Genomic DNA, 16855 nt, shown 5'->3' with positions numbered 1-16855 from the left:
TGTTAACCCTGGTTGCCGTTTCGGTGATGGTTATCACACTTAAGCCGGATTAATTTAGGCGGGGCTGCCACAGTTAGTTTCCATGCTCTACTCCAATCCGTGCAGAGTTTCGGCATCACCTCCATGTTGTTCTCCGGATACACAATTTCCTTGACATGACGTGTATTTGGAGAGCAGCGAGGAGGTGCTGCCAAAATTCTATCTCGGCTAGGAGTGGATCATGGAAACCAACCATATCTATGCATCCTCGGGTGGGATTAGGACCTATCTTCACATATTAGAGTTTGTTAGACATCGTGTATATGCAATCGATTTTTATATTTCTCGCTCGTATATTAAAGGATGGATGACCGTGAGTGGATGTACAAGGGCTGGCAGGGCGAGCAAGAGTATGTTGAGTTTGCTCTAAAGGTCAATGACTTCTTGAAAAAGGCATTTGATAGATGGCAGAGTAGAATGCCGTGTCCATGTAGTAAGTGTGAAAATAGGATACATCAATCACAACTCAGTATGGGTAAACACATTATCAGAAATGAGTTTGTGGAAAACTATACCCGGTGGATCTGCCACGGTGAAGCCCATCGTGCGAGAGAAGAGGTCGTCAGGCAACGCATCGATGATTATGATGCTGATGCCGGTTGCGCAGACATGTTAGCAGACTTTCATGAAGCACACTTCGGAGAAGGACCTAGAGAGGAACCGCCAGAACATGTTGCCACCTCAGCTCAACACCCCACCGCCGTTCGACGACCCACCTCAGTCATGAACTTGTTAATTTGTGCCTCTATGGATGTAATCTTGATGATGCTAGGAGGATTTTCAATAAGGATTTGTGGATTTGTAAACTTGTGAACTTAATTTAAGCGTTGACTTGTGAGTTTGTGGTTTGTCATGATATATATATTGCATGTGCTTGTTATGATATATGATCTATGATATATGGTTTGAGTGGGTACTTTAAACGTGAAAAAAACAGGTTGTTTCTGATCACTTTCCGTGTGCCAAGCCCATGGCACATGGCAAAGTGACCACAATTTGCTGTGTGCCAGGCGGCGGCACACGGCAAACTGACCAGCCTTTGCTGTGTGCCACAGACCCTGGCACACGGCGAAGTATGCTGCCACCTGGGCCCCCAACTAGGACTTCGCCGTGTGTCACACGGTAGGCACACGGCAAACCTCTCCCCTTCGCCGTGTGCCCAGGGCCCGCGGCACATAGCGAAGTCGACCCCGCCGCCGTCAACTCCGGCCGACGCAGTTTGTTATCTTTATTTCGCCGTGTGCCATGAATAACACACGGCGAATATGTTCGCCGTATGCCCGATATATAACACACGGCGAACACCCTCTTCGCCGTGCCAGTGGCTGCCGTCGGCGCTTCGCCGTCGGCCACCCACGGCGAAGTTTTTGCCATGTGCTAAATGGGCTTCGCCGTGTGCCCCTGGCACACGGCGAAATGAGGAAATCCGGTAGTGCCCCATGCCTCTTGGATGTTGAACCCATGATCTAGATTGAAGTTTCCATAATTTGTACGGAGAGATTGGTTTGCACTTAATACGTTCCCATTCATCTTATGTAGTGTTTGGTTTGATTTTGCGGGCACCAATGGTAAACATATCCAATGCAAAGGAGAACATCAGGAAAATTATTTGTAGTCTTTTTTTTTTGTTACCATTGTTTGTAAAATTGGACATATGCTCCGCACTCATCAGTATTGATGAAAATATTTTAGTTCATTAGAAAATTATGATGACATGATACTTGCAGTACCATGTAATAATTCAAGTAAAACTGTGCAGCTCCGTTTGGGTTGGAAGAAGTCTACATAACCCCCCAACTATTAAGGTCGGAGCACTTAACCCCCCTGCAAACTACAAAACTAGATATCTAACACCCCAAACTATTAAATACAGTGCACTTAACCCCCTCAGGCGGTTTTGCTAAGCGGTTTCACCACGCTGGACGCTGACGTGGCCTCCTGACACGTGGGGCCTACTTGTAAGCGACACATGGATCTTTTTTCTTCCTCTGTTCTTCTCCCGTCGCCGCCGCCCGCGGACGAGCGTGCTCCGCGCCGCGCACGCCAGCCTGGCCATGGGCGGAGGAGGGCCTCGCCGCGGCGGGCGGATGAGGGCCTCGCCAGCAGGGGCCGCGGGCGGGCATGCCTCGCCGCAAGCGCGAAGCAGGGGCCGCGGGCGGGCGTGCCTCGCCACGAGCACATCGCCCCTCCTCTGCTCCTCGCCCCTCCGCTCCCTCACGCGCCGGCCGCCGGAGCTAGAGCTCGCGCGCGCACCGACCTCGGTGGCGAAGGAGGGAGGCCCACGGCCGCCGGAGCTCCAGCTCCCCGCATGGAGCTGGCCCTCCTGGAGCTCGAGCTCGGCCGGCGCAGCCGCGCAGGGCCATGGTGCGGGCTGGCGGCCGAGCTCGGCACGGCTCGCCATGGACGCTCGTGTGGGGCGGCGGCCGAGCTCACCGTGGACGCCCGCGCGGGGCGCCGCCCCCTTCCTCTACCTCCCTCTTTCTGAGGTCGGCGGCGGTGGAGCTCGTCCCCCGCCTCCTCCTTCGTCCTCCCTCTGCTCCCTCCGCCCGCGAGGCCCGCGCCCCTCCTACTGTGCCGAGGCGACGAGGCGTCCATGTACTCGTCCAGCCAAGCCGCGCCGCCGGGGAGGTGGAGAAGGCGCGCCAGGCCGGCGTGCGCGGCGCGGAGCACGCCCGCTCGCAGGCGGCGGCGACGGGAGAAGAACAGAGGAAGAAGAAAGGATCCATGTCGCTTACAAGTGGGCCCCACGCGTCAGGAGGCCACGTCAACGCCCAACGTGGCGAAACCGCCTAGCAAAACTGCCCGAGGGGGTTAAGTACACGGTATTTAATAGTTTGGGGTGTTAGGTATCCGGTTTTGTAGTTCGAGGGGTTAAATGCTCCGACCTTAATAGTTGGGGGTTACGTAGACTTCTTCCGTTTGGATTTTCATAATTGCAACGTGCAGGTGAACGTTAAAATTCCCCAAACTGCCGAAGGACATGCCACTCCCCCAGTCTCAGGGAGCATTTGTATTTTGGAAAGCAAATACGTTTCCGCCTTCGCGGCTAGCTGACGTAAATACCATGCGCCTCCCGCTTCTTCCACGGTCCCCTCCCCTCGCCGCCGCTGTCGCCGCCATGCCTCCTCGCCGCCGCCGTGTCGCCAGATCGCCGCCGCTCCCGCCTTCCCCTCCAAAACTCTCCTCTACACCGCCTCCGGCCCCTCCCCTAGAGGCCTCCAAGCCCGGAACCCCCGACCACGACGATCCCCCCCACTCCGCCCGTCGCCGCCTCCTTCCCCCCGCCGCCGTGGCCGTCGTGGCGCAGGAAGAGTGGCACCCGCTTCCGCTCTCCGCCGCCGATCTCTCCCTCCCGCTCACGCTCCCCACCGGCCAGACCTTCCTCTGGCGCCGCACCTCCCTCTCCCCGCTCCGCTTCACCAGCGCCGTGGGGCCGCACCTCGTCTCCCTCTCCCACCTCCCCGACGCCGAAGACGGCCGCCTTGCCTTTCTCCTCCACAGCGACGGCGCCTGCCCCGCATCCTCCTCCGTGCCCGCCGCCCGCGCCGCGCTGTGCGACTACCTCAACGCGGCCGTCCCGCTCGCCGACCTCTGGCGCCAGTTCGCCGCTGCTGACGAGCGCTTCGCCGAGGTCGCCGCGCGGCTCGGGGGCGGCGGAGCCCGGGTGCTCAGGCAAGACCCCGTCGAGTGCGTCTTCCAGTTCCTCTGCTCCTCCAACAACAACATCAAGCGGATCGAGAAGATGGTGTGGACGCTGGCGGGATACGGGGAGCGGCTCGGCGTGGTCGGTGGGTTCGTGTTCCACCAGTTCCCCACGATCGAGCAGCTCGCGCGCGTGTCGGAGCAGGAGCTTCGGGAGGCCGGGTTTGGGTACAGGTAAGGGTCAGCCATTGGTGCCTCGCAAGTATCGTTATGCATGTTCGATTCAGCAGAACTCGCCTTTATTTTAGCCAATTCTGCTTTATATGATTAAAAATTCCTAGATTGTGGGCTCGAGCTCAAATACTTTATTCACATTAGTACTCGTTACCTCTTATTTCATCTGCAGCATAGCATTGGCAGGCTGTTCTAGGCATGGTTAAGTATCACATAAGCTTTAGTTGAGAAATGAAGCCATCGAATGTGCAGTGCTCTGGTTATTAAGCAGATCAGGCAATCAGGAAATGAAGAATACTATTGATGTGAAAAATGTGCAAAAACTCAATTTTGAATTTATAGATCTGTAGCCTACTGAGATTACTCATGAGTATATGTTGTGCATTAGTGCTGGATTGCATAGGGAAACATCTTTTATCGGGCAGAAAAATATGATTGCCATATGAACTGTAACTGTACGAATCATAAATCAGTAATTACTCATGGGTATCTGTTGTGTATACAGTGTTCCTAGATAGTCTCGTAATGTACTGATTTGGGGAATTCTCTCTCTGTGCGTGTGTTTCTTTTCATGACAAATGAGCAGGGCAAAGTACATTGTTGGCACTGCTAAAGAACTGCAAGCCAAACCTGGTGGAGGTGAAAAATGGCTTGCCTCATTGCGTGAGAAGGAACTTCCGGAGGTGATTGAGGCTCTTTGCACTCTGCCAGGTGTTGGTCCAAAGGTTGCTGCATGCATTGCTCTGTTCTCCCTTGATCAAAATCATGCTATTCCTGTCGATACACATGTCTGGAAGGTATACTATATCTCTCTTTTGTGTTAGTATTGTAATAGTACCTTCTACATCTGCTGTTCCATTTGGGCATATGTCGATGCTGGTTCATTGTAAACGCTTTAGTGAGGGTATAGCATATTTTCCCTTTGAGTTATGATCATAATTATCTATTAGAACAAAAGGTTAAGGCTTTTTATAAATGAGTTATTGACTATTTGGACATGCTCACCTGTGTTGCAGTTCCTTAGGCTGTATTTGAATTGCAGATGACATCTTTGTATTTGAATATTAAACAAGTCTCTTCATTGCTAGGTTTGCTTTTGGTTAATAAGAAACAAAAGAAAACTATGTTTGTTCTTATTTTGGGGGATATCTTTTTCGTTATTTGACATGCAAGATCACCATTTTTAGATACACTTTCCTTCTGCATTCACAAATGATTCTTCTCTGGTAAACGTTGTAATGATCAATGCGTAAAAAATAAAATAAAATAAAATAAAATCTTGACCTTGAGGATGCTGCCTGAAGAAGGAAGATTTGCTGCACATATTTTACATGACTCGAGTCTATTTTATGGGAGTATTAACCCCCGATTATATGGATTCAATGCAGGTTGCCACACAATATCTATTGCCGGAGCTAGCCGGCAAGAGCCTGACTCCGAAACTTAGTGTTGTTGTCGCTGATGCATTTGTAACTAGATTTGGAAGCTATGCTGGCTGGGCCCAGAATGTGCTCTTCATCGGCCAGCTACCTTCTCAAAAGGTTGTGGCGGCAGAAGTTACCAGTGATGGATTAACCACCAAATCTCCTACTAAAAGGAAGCGCTGAGGAAGCAGAAACCATGCCGAGAACATGTAACCATGAGAGAGCATGAAACCAGCGATAGCAAGGTTTGTCATTTCTGTTCTCATTCACATTCAGTAGCCACGATGTCATTTGATCATCACAAGCAATCTTCTGCTGAACAGGGAGGTATTGAGCAGCCACTTCATTGGCACATGGGTTCCTCGAAATCCAGATGGGCAATGCGGTTTGCAGAACTCAATGGAAATTGGCAACTGCCAGTCCTCTGCCTGTAGGAGCCCATGAGAAGGTATTTAGAATCCTGATTACACTAAACAGATTAGCCGTCAGCTTCTGACATAAGAATGGCTGACTCATTGATTACCCTGATCTTGTTACATTGCGAATCATAAATTTTTTTATTGGCCCTGCTTGTGTGGATCTTCCACAAAAATGTCAAATGGAAGGTACATATTTTTTTTATACAGTACAACGCAGGCGCTCACAACACACACGCACACTCACCCCTATGAACACACGTACGCAAATCCTACCCCTATGAGCACCTTCGAAGGACTGGACTGGCAGATCTGGAGATTCCCGAAGTCACCATTGGCGCCTCGTTATCGACGGGAACGTCGGTTACCACTTAACGTATAACGCCGGAAAATCCTGGAATAAATCCAGAAAAGTGCGAGCACCCGTGCCAAGTCGAGAATTTGAACCCGGGTGGGTAGGTTCCACTACAAGGGATCTAACTAACTGATCTATGATCAGTTTGCAAATGGAAGGTACATGCAATTGTATTGTTATCCAAACAGCGATGAAAAATTCAGTTTAACATTCTTTCTGTAATTGAACCCAGCCATACCATGCTGTGGGCCTGTGGCAATGTTGGGCCAGCACTGTCTGGTGAATCTTTGGGCACTATGTCCTGGATGTCTGGTGATTGACTCGCGGCCGGTTACAAACATGTATCGGTAGCCTATATTAACAGCTAATTTTACGGCTTCAAAAAAAAGCAGCTAATTTTACACAAATATTCCTTTCATTTTTTTTGAGATGCCTTTCAAAAGAGTTTTTACACGAGTATTATTGTCTTCGATTTGAAAAAAAAATCTTTTCTTTTTCGAAACCGGCTACGCATCGATTCCGATTACTTGCATTGCCAGGAAAGTCAAGACGGAGTCGCGACGAGGCTTTTGCCTTTTCCTTGCGCAAACGAGTGTCCCAACCTCTCCCGACGCGGGCCCCGCGTGTCATAGGCTCGACAGCTTCCCGAACGCGGATCCCCTCCCCTGCAAGGCAGCGGAACCGAGCTGCCGCCGGCGCCATGGCGGGCGGCGGCCTCGCGGCGGCGCTGGAGCTCGCCGTCGTCTTCCTCGTCCGTCCCCTCCTCGCCGTGATCTTCGTCTTCACCCTCATCCTCCTCAGTACGCCGCCGCTCCCCCTTCCCGTCCTTTCCTTTGCCTTCGTTGGCTGCTCGCTAAAGTTCCCCCCACCCTGATCCGGTCGTCCCCCCAGGCTGGTACGTGGCGTGGAGGACGGTGCTGGTGCACGTGCCGCTGGTGCAGGAGATCGCCGGGCTGCGCCCGAAGAAGGCCGCTAAACCCAAGCCGGCCAACCGCGGCCGCTTCGCCAGGTTCTACCAGTCCCGGGCTGAGGCCGCCCAAACAGTGGCGGAGCTAGAAACCAAACATAGGGGGGGCTATTTTGCATAATAAAATAGATCAACATGTTCACAAGTGCCTAACTGATGGTTGTTCTTCATCTTGTATTTGTTCCATTTCAATTAAGAGGCTGGGAACTGGAGGTTCCTCTTGGTCCACAATCGGATCATCTCTTTTCCTTTTGAAAAAATCATAAATGGGTTTTTCTTTGACCATCTGTACCTAAAAAAATTAAAAGCAGTTCCCCTGTACTTGAGGTTCGAAAGGAAGAATAATCAAGAAGAGATAAAGAATGTGCCTAGTTACCTTAATCTGACTTCCTGAGCCCCTGACCAAGAAGGAACAAGACCTGCTCGTGCTCAGTTCCCCTGGTTGTGCAGCTGCAGCTCTAGGAAATTAGGGATTCGACAAATGGATTGGGGATTAGGGTATTGGAATGGGGATTGGCGATTGCAGCCGTTGGAGTCTGGAGATTGCGTTTCGCGAAGCTAGCAGCAGGTGACGAAGGCCGATGAGCGGCGGCAGGCGGTAGAGCTAGAAGCCAGGGGGCGGCGGAGGAGGGGGAGGCGACTCCCGACGAGATACGCAGCACCGTGGCGCTGGCCGGCTGTATCGCAGCAAATGCGGCTACCGCGATGTGATTTAGTCTGGGCCAAATCGCAGCATATCCTTGGGATTTAGTCTGGGCCAAGGGGGGGCCACGGCCCACGTTGGCCAATACACAGCTCCGCCAGTGCGCCCAAAGGTGAAAGCTTTTAACCCCCTGCACTACTCACACTAGTTACTTAGTCTCCTCCTTTTGTTCATCCGGATATATAGCTGTTCATTCCTGTGCAATGTAAATCGACAGACCATCTGTTGTTCTCCAGTGTTGTTGAGATCTGGTGGCACCGCTGAAGCAGTTGTATGCTGTAGGTTAAATTGTACTAGATGGCAAAGTTGCTTAAGCTATGTATTTCATCGTCTGTCACTTGTCTCAACTTAATGTGCAGTATGGTACAATGGCTAAAGGTTTCGTGCACTTTTCTGATAGAACTGACCATAAGGCATTGTTGCCTGTGTTTACCAGTTGGATGTCTATTGCAAATTCCTTTGTATATACTATTGGTGTTCAAGTAAAACTCTTTGTTGCAATAAAGAAAAAACTAGACAATTCAAACTTCTGTCCATACAAATTGATATATTGGCACCTGAGGGCTCCTTCATCATTTTGTATTCCGTGCTTGGAGTCAGGACAGTAGTTTCAACAACTCCCCGGAGTTCAAAGCTCTAAATGGTCCACCACGAGAGGCTTGGGTACTTGTTACTTAGGAAAACATAAGTTTCTTTAACACCTTGTCCTCTGAATATCTCCAGTCCTATTTTCTCAAAACCTTTATTTTGTTCTGATTCTGAATTACTTAGGCATGGTTGGGAACACTGGATAGAGATGGAACAAAAACGAAGCCAATAATTATGTGGTTTATATATAGTAACAAACGAGTTGTGATTGAAATCGTCTACGTCTCTACGAAGCCTTTCTCATTTGAATCACTAGTAATTGTGCACTCTAGATTGTACTTCATGGGCATGTTATTCTGTAAGTCATATACGGATCAAGTGGCTTCAAAGATAACGTGGCTATCTGTAAATTCCTATAATGTAGTATTTGATTTATCCTGTTATCTCTTAGTTTTCATATTTTACCTTGACCTGCAATGCCATTACTACAAGAAAGTACCTGTCTCCTTTTTGTTTATCACACTATTTCACTTGCACCTTAATACCATTTCTTCTTTCAGTGATCGGCAGTTACATAGAACCTAAGAATGACAGTAGATGTTACCAAATCCATTACTGCTAAGTTACTGATAGATGTTTGTTGCTTGTCTGCTGTGGCAACATTTGGTACCAGTGTCATGCACCAGTAGTTGAGAGCCTCAACTTGGCCAGGAATGGTTTCATGCTTTTGTGAACTTCTTGGTTATTCACTCATTCTGATGATTGCACTCGTTTTTCTTATTCCATCCTATAGCTTTACAATGTATCATGCTTGCAAGGAAATTTTATCTGGAATTCCGTCAAGATAGATAACAGTAACTGTAATGTATTTTGGGTGGTCAGAAAACCCTGTTATTTAGATTGCTGCTTTCACTTTGAGATATACCCCAATGTTTCAACCATAACACACTTACCCACAAAAATTGCATTATGATTGCAAATACAAGTTATATTAGCTTCAGGCGCATAGATTGTTTAAAAACGAAAATGACAGTACTCTTTCATCTGCACCCACATGTCACTAACCTGCTGTTATCGGTTCACAGGCACAGCAAATCAGAAGGGACATCTTAAGGGAAAACCTTTAGCACTTGCAATAAGTACCTGTTTCAGACTGTAGTATACGAATTCCCTAGATCCATTTATGATGCAATACTGCAAATGATGGAGGAATTTTAGGAGAGAATGGATATCAGCATCCGATGGAAGCTTCCTCCTGCTTGGCAACTGTCTATACATCAAGCTTCCACTGCAAAAATAACACCACTGCATCAGCTGTATTTTGCATGACCTTGTAAAGTTGAGGACGTTGTACTTGTACATAGACCTGTACAAAAGTAAAGAGAACTGCTTGTCCTTTGGAACATCAATGTACCTTCTCTTGTGCAAAGTTTTTCTTTGTTAAGTTCAGCTCTCATCATTGGCTCATGATGGCATTTCTAAAGATCAAAACTGCTTTATATGATGCCAATCTGCTGGGATGATGCACTCAATTCTTTTCCGCTTTGCTGAACAATGATCATCCATTCAATCAACCAATCATTTGGTGACTGATTCCCTCTGGGAAGGATGAGGATCTAGACTCACCTGGCAAGAGAGAGGCCATACATTTCCTGGGAACCAAGACCGAACCACCTGCTTAAAAGCCGCTTCCTTTGCAACAAAGCAGGTTTTCCCCCTGATTGCAATCCATATTTATTCAAAACAACTGAACTTGTGTTCGTCCTTAAACAGTATGAGTAGTCACAATTACGCAACAGAATAGTTCGACATAAACAACTGCACATCTGAATGATCTGATCCTCCTTTTCTTTCTGTTCTCTTTTCCCTCCAAAAAGCCTGAAAAGAGTGATGCAAAACGCCTCCAGCTTAAGAAATGCAAGAGTGGAACGGTGGCTGATTCGACCTCATGTAACTGTGGAAGGAACCGGCAGTGCTCTGCTTCCCTCCAGTGGCACAAAGTGAGGTGGCCACTCTTACAGCAGGATCTCCCCCCTGATCATCTCCAATCTTACCGAAAAGCGCATCGATGGCGACCGCCTTGCGGGGTCATGTCGCCGTCGTTGAAAACCTGCTCGACGCCGTTTTCAGGGGGCCACGGTGGAAATGCTGGTTGTGGATGCCATGATTAGGGGCTTGGAGCATCATTGTACCTTCCCGACCTTGCAGATTCCAAGCTAATCATCATCATGCATCAGTGGTGACGGTGGTGGATTCGGCTGCTCTAGATTTCGGTAAGATTTCAAGGTGCCCAAAGCAAAAGCCAGGGGAAGGAAAGCAAAGTTAGTTGAGTTGTGAGCGGCCTATCGTGCAAAAAGCGCCAGAAAAGGGCACAGTTCAAGGTGCAGAGCCAATCTTTTGTTAGAATGTTCCGTGTAGGCGATAAAGAAAAGGTCATTTGTGAGAGTGCACATGACACAGCACTGGCTTTGTTAGATAACACACGCTAATGAATTCACAATATTCCTAACAGGGCATCCTTGACCTAGCTATCTATGCTTGAGGTTGCGTACGCAAGAGCTACAAAAGACTAACCGTCATGCTCGTCTTCAACAATATGTTTGGTACTCACACGAGCCCAAACACTTGGCAGTGTTTGCCATTGGAAGTTTGGTGTTTTGGTCTTTTGGACGTGCGCCATCTCAGGATCCAAACGTGACAACAGTGTGTACTAGAATACCGCTGAAATTTGGTGTGCGCGCCGTTGGCCTCCCAGTAGTTTTTGAATGTGTGGTGCACACACAAATTCAAGTGGTATAAACATGGCACCGAAATTTGTGTGTTAGTGTGTGCCACCGGCCTGCTCCCAACTAAATGTGTGTTCTACACAGAATTGTAATTATCGTTGGAATTGGAGGCAAATTATGGTTCATTTTAATCCAAGATGTTAAATAAAACATGACATAAACAGAACAGAAGCATGATCCAATGATCCATGATGCTTACTGTATCAAATAAAAAGCATGTGATTGCTACTACAACCAAAACATTTTAAAACAGGAAGCTCAAGAGGGAATGCGCTGAAGCAGGCATTGGACACGCTGTTATCAACTTGACCAGTTATACTAATCGGTTGACCTTAGTCGATGTAGTCAAACTAAAGTTGATGCCGTGCAGATGTTCGCATGTTTGTACATGAAAGAGTGGGGGCGCATGTATCCATGAAGTAGTGGGGCGCATGTTTGTACATGAAAGAGGATAGGCATTTTATTAACGCGTCAGTTACTAGACGTGACCAAGAACTACAGAATACGAACAAGCTCATCCTACATATCATGTCCGTACTTCCGTTTGTGGCAGGACACGGCACGGCACGGCACGGCACGGCATAGCTCGATGAACCAGCGGGCGTGCGTGTGGCACTGGCACCCTCCTATTTCTTCTTTTGGATGCATATGGTACGCACACAATTGGTATCTCCATACATAATTATTATAATTCATTAATCTTAAAAAGAAAAAAGAAATGATTTTTTTTACAAATAATGATAGTTTCGTAATTGTTCCTCCGATCATTCAGTTACCACTGGTATGGGCAGCAGTGGAGAAGATCTCTAGGATTGCCATTGCATGCCGAAAAATAATTTACGACGGAGGAGGTACTTGTATGTGTGTGGGCCATATATACATAGGCCTTCCAATGGTTTTGGGGCATGTGTGATGCACACACAAATTCAAGTGGCGCAGCCACTCTGTTCGCTGCAACCAACCAACAGTGTTTTTCTTTCACACCAAACCAGCACTAGCTACCAGCCAGCCGACAAAACTTTATTTTCTCTCACAATAAATCAGTACCAGCCACAGCCAGCCAAACAGAGTGTAGTAAGTTTGAGAGGATGACAAACAAAACAGTGAATTTTTGTGGGACCGAAGCCGGCGACCAGAGGGGGGGTGAATGGGAGCCGATCAAAATTTTTTCGAAATTCGAATCGTCGGCCTATGTCCCAAAATCGCCCAAACCCTCAAGTGTTCTGACCAAAGTTAGGAGTAGCTATTGAAAAGCTAAACCCACACAAAAAGCCTCGAACGAGCGAGCGAAACCACGCAGCAAATCGGAAGCAAATCGGAAAAACAGCTGATCTGAACAGCCAGGACCGGTCTGACCGGTGCACTGGACCGGTCTGACCGGTCGCAGCAATTCAAGAGCAAGCAGACCGGTCTGACCGGTCTTGCCTACCGGTCTGACCGGTAGCACTCAGAAAACCCCCGAGAAAATGGATTCAAACGGTGAATCTCGAGCAAACGACCACGAAAATTGATGAAACTTGGGGGATTGCTTCGCCCCTACCCCGTGAACATATCCCCAAAAGATCTCGTCCTATAGATCAATGAATCTTGAGAATTATGGGGGAGATCAAAAGGGATTGGGGTTTTCTCAAAAACTCAAGAACTCGAATTCGAACCCGCCAGTGATTCCAGAGGGTTTAAGACAGTGTTAGAAGCACGGGAATCACAGCAAAGAACTCATAACCTCCTCGCAATCAAGTGCACCAAAAACGAAATCGAAATTTCATCGAACAAGGCACAAAACGAGGAGATGGATTGATTCCAACCGCCCAGAGGGCACGAGGAGGTTAGGGCCTCCTTTCCCAATCAAATCCATAAGAGTTCTCACACAAACAACATTCAAATCTACCCTAATGAGATGAACAGGGAGAGAGAAACACAGGGGCGGCGGCCTGGGGAAACAGAGAATTCACGGACACAATACAAAAGCCGCTATTAACCTAACACAAGTGAAGGGGTATTTATACCCGCGGGACCGGTCAGACCGGTTGGCCTGCAGCACCCCCTGTACAACGATCTCATCCGACGGCCGAGGTTCTTTCTTCGAAACGAAGTCTTCTCCGCGATGCCGCCGTCTTGATGAAGATCCAGTCCGCGGTTTTGGAGGGTCCGCGAAACCCGGGTAGGTGGCCGGTTTTGAGAAAACCGCCAAAACCTCATGCGCGGGAAGATTCCCGCCTCCGCGCTGTGGCCCTAGACGCCGTTCCCGCCTCGGCCTTCTGACGACCCTAGACGCCGCCCGACGCCCGTCACCTCCTCGCCCGCAGCGAGGCCCTAGACGCCGTCGACGCCCATCGCCCCCGTCAGTCTCGAGACCGACGCCCGTGCCTCCACGACTTGGCGTCTTCAACCGCCGTCCGCCTCCTTGGTTTTGTGGCGCAAACCAAGAAACCCGCCTTCCGTCGCCGCTTGCGCCCTCGATCCAGGTGTGGACGCCACAGCTGCCGCCCGGTCCGAGCTCCGATCCTGGCTGCCCTTCACCGTCGTCCACCGCACGGTCCATCGGCCACAGCACCTCCACGGCAGCTCCCCATCGACACTCGACGCCCGTGTACCTGCAATCCAAAGACCAAGCGCACGATCACACCGCACGGTTGACAATTCACTCATCACAAACAGGATAGAGTACTCTCGTTCCTCAATTTTCAGAGGACTGACGTATACTTACAGGTTGTCGAGTCGGTTGGCATACTTGTTCTTGAAACCATTCCTAGCTAGTTACGGACAATTAGGCATCCCTATGTTCTCTTCCTCCTCATTGCGGCGTTTGGAGGCCTGATTATTAGCAACTCATTTTTTTGAACGAAAACTGTGGGGGAGTTCCCCACAGCGCATTTAAATAAAATAAAATAAAGAGTCACAGCAGAGTTATACTTACAAGCAAGGGAACCTGAGAGGGGGAAATAAAGGAGAGGGACAGGGGAGGAGCATCTGGAATTGGGTATCCCTGGTAAAACGCGGCGTGAATTGGGTATATGGAATTGGCATGAATCGGCTAGCATATCAACAAGAATTGGTTACGTCTTTGTCACATGTCAGGTTGTCGTATGGTTGGGCATTTTGGAAGGAAAGGAGATGTGAAATTGTTGGTTGTGCTTTGTGCACGAGAATACACCATTCCGTGTCTGGTTCCATGTCTCCAACAATTGAATGGACACAAGGCTTGAGATGGCGTATGTAGTAGTTGGTTGGGTATTGGAGTTTGTGTTTATCACGCCTTTGAGCCATCTATCTTTGAGATTGTGTTGGCTCGCTCAGGATGGGTCAATACACCATGTGCCTGCTTATCAAAAAATAAAAAAAAGGTGTGCCTGCATCTTTCTACGTAGAGTCAAATCACCTATCAACGCTGGTTGTGGTTAGATCACCTCTAACACAATCCTTGTCTCTCTCTTTCAGGTAGTAGAACCGTTGAAAATACACCTACCGACGCTTTTTTACTGTGTCTGATATTGTTCAATTCATGGCCCCTTTTTTTCCCAGACAAAGAGATGAGATGAGATGGACCAGCAACTGCCTGCCGATCTCGACTGGAACTGAAATTGCCAGGACAGTGCACGGCCAGTACGAAAGCGATGATGCATGGGGGTGACCAAGAGATGAGTGAGTACATCTAACCCGGCAACAGCTTAACTTCCCGAAAAGAATCGGTCGTGCAGTGCTGAGAGTGGACAAGCAAAATGCCTTATTTTCTCTATTGTTTTCTGAAATTTCCTTTTAAGATTCACCACCCATAGATTCAGAGACAAAATTTACTCCATGTTCCAGATGAAAGCGAATGCCCAGGACAGATCAAGTTGTAACCTCTAGTAGGTACCGAGAGAGTGCTGATTTTAAAAATGGCTAAACAAGCCGAGATGAGTAAGGATGGCTGGCAACCAAAAGGAGAGAAGATCCATATAACCATATGCATCATCAGTACAGGAATAATTTTTTAGGCCAATTGTGTTCAGCCCTGAATATGAAGGCCTTGTTAGAATGACTTTCTTGCACGCAAAAGAAGCGAGAGGCGTTGTTATTCACTCTGTTCGTTGTGCTGTGGGCCAGGCTGTGACTTGTGCTGATTTGTTGTGAGAGTTGCAGCGAATAGCGTGATTATCTACACCAAACATTTAGATGGTGTCATGGAAAACACACACACGAGAAATGAGAAGGAAAATTGCTCTCGCAGGCTAGTGCATTGCCTTTTGGAACCTGACAAACACACCACTTCGGCTAGCCATCTTTTCCAAATAGCGAGTTTGGACATTTTCACCCCCAACCTCCTACATACATATCTAGCCTCAAGGAGGGGGAAAGAAGCACACGTGACTGTGACTTGATATACTAGCGCCTTGCACATTCTCGACCCTCCTGTCGAATTGGTGGTCTTTTTAGTACGGCTATCTGCGCATGTTGTCTGGCCTCACTTGTTTGAAGAAGGCATCGGCTTTCACAAATACTAGGTGGGAATGAAGGGTAAAATTGTCCAAGTGTCAGATGAGCTAGGACAAGTGCTATTCTGGCAAGTGGGGACCGACACACATGTAATTTTCAGGGGAAAGAAAGATAGGGAAGATTTCTATCTTTTCATGCAAAAAGTTTGGCAACAGGGTAGGGTTTAGGTTGCATAACATTCTGAACATAAAACAGGTGGTCCGAAATACACTTAAGATGTAGGCAGTGATTATAAGAGAAAAGGATTCATAAAATTTAACTACAATACTTGATAACTTTCCCCTGGATCTCTACCAGCCAATATATACTAGTACATTGCAAGAAAAGTATTTGATTTGATTCAGGATAACATATACAAAAAGTGAACTGGTGGTCACATGGCATAAATTAAAATGAAACCAATAGAGCAGTTGGAAGAAAAACGAGCACAACTAGGAATTTCATTGTGAAAATAAAAGTAATCCTTAGAATTAACAATGTACAGTTGGGCCTAACTTTTGCATTATATTACTTTTCACTTGGAAAGAACGGAATAGGAAAGTATATATACTTGCACGCAGCGTAGTGCCGTCTGAAAGTGTGCAGAAGGCTAGTTTTTTTTTTCGTTTTTTAATCTGGCAATGAGATTTGCAGGGAGGGCCAACATACCTTCCTCCTAGTCCAAGCATCACATTCTCCTAGAACCCACGAACACCAACCTCATTAAACAAAACTTGGAGTACCGTGGTTTGTTCATTGTAAACAAATTTCCATGAGAGTAATGCTTAGTGAAACAGTTTAAGAATTCATAGTTAATAATTTCTAACAAGTATTTTATATGTGCCTATAAGAAACAGGTTGGTTTCTCTAAAAGGAATTATAAACATCTACATCTGTAATGGCCTATTTGTCCAGAATTATTCTTGTGTGAAATACTGTCTCAAGTTCATCCTTATATATGTGCTATACTGATCAGAATGCTTATACTAACTAGTATACGTCATTGTTCATCCATGCGTAACATGGTTTTATTGTGTTGTGTCCAATAAAAAAGATGCAAGTGCAAGTGCCAGATAAACATTAGTCACATGAAAAGAAAAAACAGGAGTATTCCAATAAGATATTAATTAAGATGCATCAATTGCCGGAGGAAAAGCAGAGCTTTGGGCCAAGTGAGAATCCAAAAAGGAGATCTACATAGTGGTCCGAAGATATGGATTTGATTCAATGCACAATGCATCCCCTT

General features: G+C 47.7%; 2 protein-coding genes across 4 annotated transcripts; both read left to right on the top strand.

Moving 5' to 3' along the window:
- Positions 1–3075: 3075 nt before the first annotated feature.
- On the top strand, positions 3076–9777 carry LOC120704474 (N-glycosylase/DNA lyase OGG1-like). 2 transcript variants are annotated; one of them, XM_039988882.1, is made up of 5 exons: positions 3076–3915; positions 4502–4712; positions 5304–5584; positions 5663–5787; positions 9454–9777. In XM_039988882.1, exons 1-3 carry the CDS (start codon positions 3104–3106, stop codon positions 5520–5522), a joined length of 1242 nt encoding a protein of 413 aa, XP_039844816.1. In that variant the 5' UTR covers positions 3076–3103; the 3' UTR covers positions 5523–5584; positions 5663–5787; positions 9454–9777. The 2 variants fall into 2 exon arrangements, with proteins under 2 accessions (XP_039844816.1, XP_039844809.1); XM_039988875.1 differs by lacking the exon at positions 9454–9777 and having other exon boundaries at positions 5663–5967.
- LOC120704488 lies at positions 6679–9797 on the top strand. Of its 2 annotated transcripts, XM_039988893.1 has the most exons (3): positions 6681–6910; positions 7002–7119; positions 9454–9797. In XM_039988893.1, exons 1-3 carry the CDS (start codon positions 6811–6813, stop codon positions 9479–9481), a joined length of 246 nt encoding a protein of 81 aa, XP_039844827.1. In that variant the 5' UTR covers positions 6681–6810; the 3' UTR covers positions 9482–9797. The 2 variants fall into 2 exon arrangements, with proteins under 2 accessions (XP_039844835.1, XP_039844827.1); XM_039988901.1 differs by having other exon boundaries at positions 6679–6910; positions 7002–9777.
- The last annotated feature ends 7058 nt before the right edge of the window (positions 9798–16855 follow it).

Source organism: Panicum virgatum, chromosome 1K, assembly GCF_016808335.1.
Source record: "Panicum virgatum strain AP13 chromosome 1K, P.virgatum_v5, whole genome shotgun sequence".
Classification (NCBI taxonomy): Eukaryota; Viridiplantae; Streptophyta; class Magnoliopsida; order Poales; family Poaceae; genus Panicum; species Panicum virgatum.
This window is presented reverse-complemented; position numbering and strand designations above follow the sequence as displayed.

Bases quoted from the DNA above. Each gene is read 5' to 3' on its own strand.
- LOC120704474 (XM_039988882.1), top strand. From the start codon at position 3,104: ATGCGCCTCCCGCTTCTTCCACGGTCCCCTCCCCTCGCCGCCGCTGTC. The intron at 3,916-4,501 runs GTAAGGGTCAGC...ACAAATGAGCAG, and splicing joins GAGGCCGGGTTTGGGTACAG to GGCAAAGTACATTGTTGGCA. The intron at 4,713-5,303 runs GTATACTATATC...GATTCAATGCAG, and splicing joins TCGATACACATGTCTGGAAG to GTTGCCACACAATATCTATT.
- LOC120704488 (XM_039988901.1), top strand. From the start codon at position 6,811: ATGGCGGGCGGCGGCCTCGCGGCGGCGCTGGAGCTCGCCGTCGTCTTC. The intron at 6,911-7,001 runs GTACGCCGCCGC...TCGTCCCCCCAG, and splicing joins CTTCACCCTCATCCTCCTCA to GCTGGTACGTGGCGTGGAGG.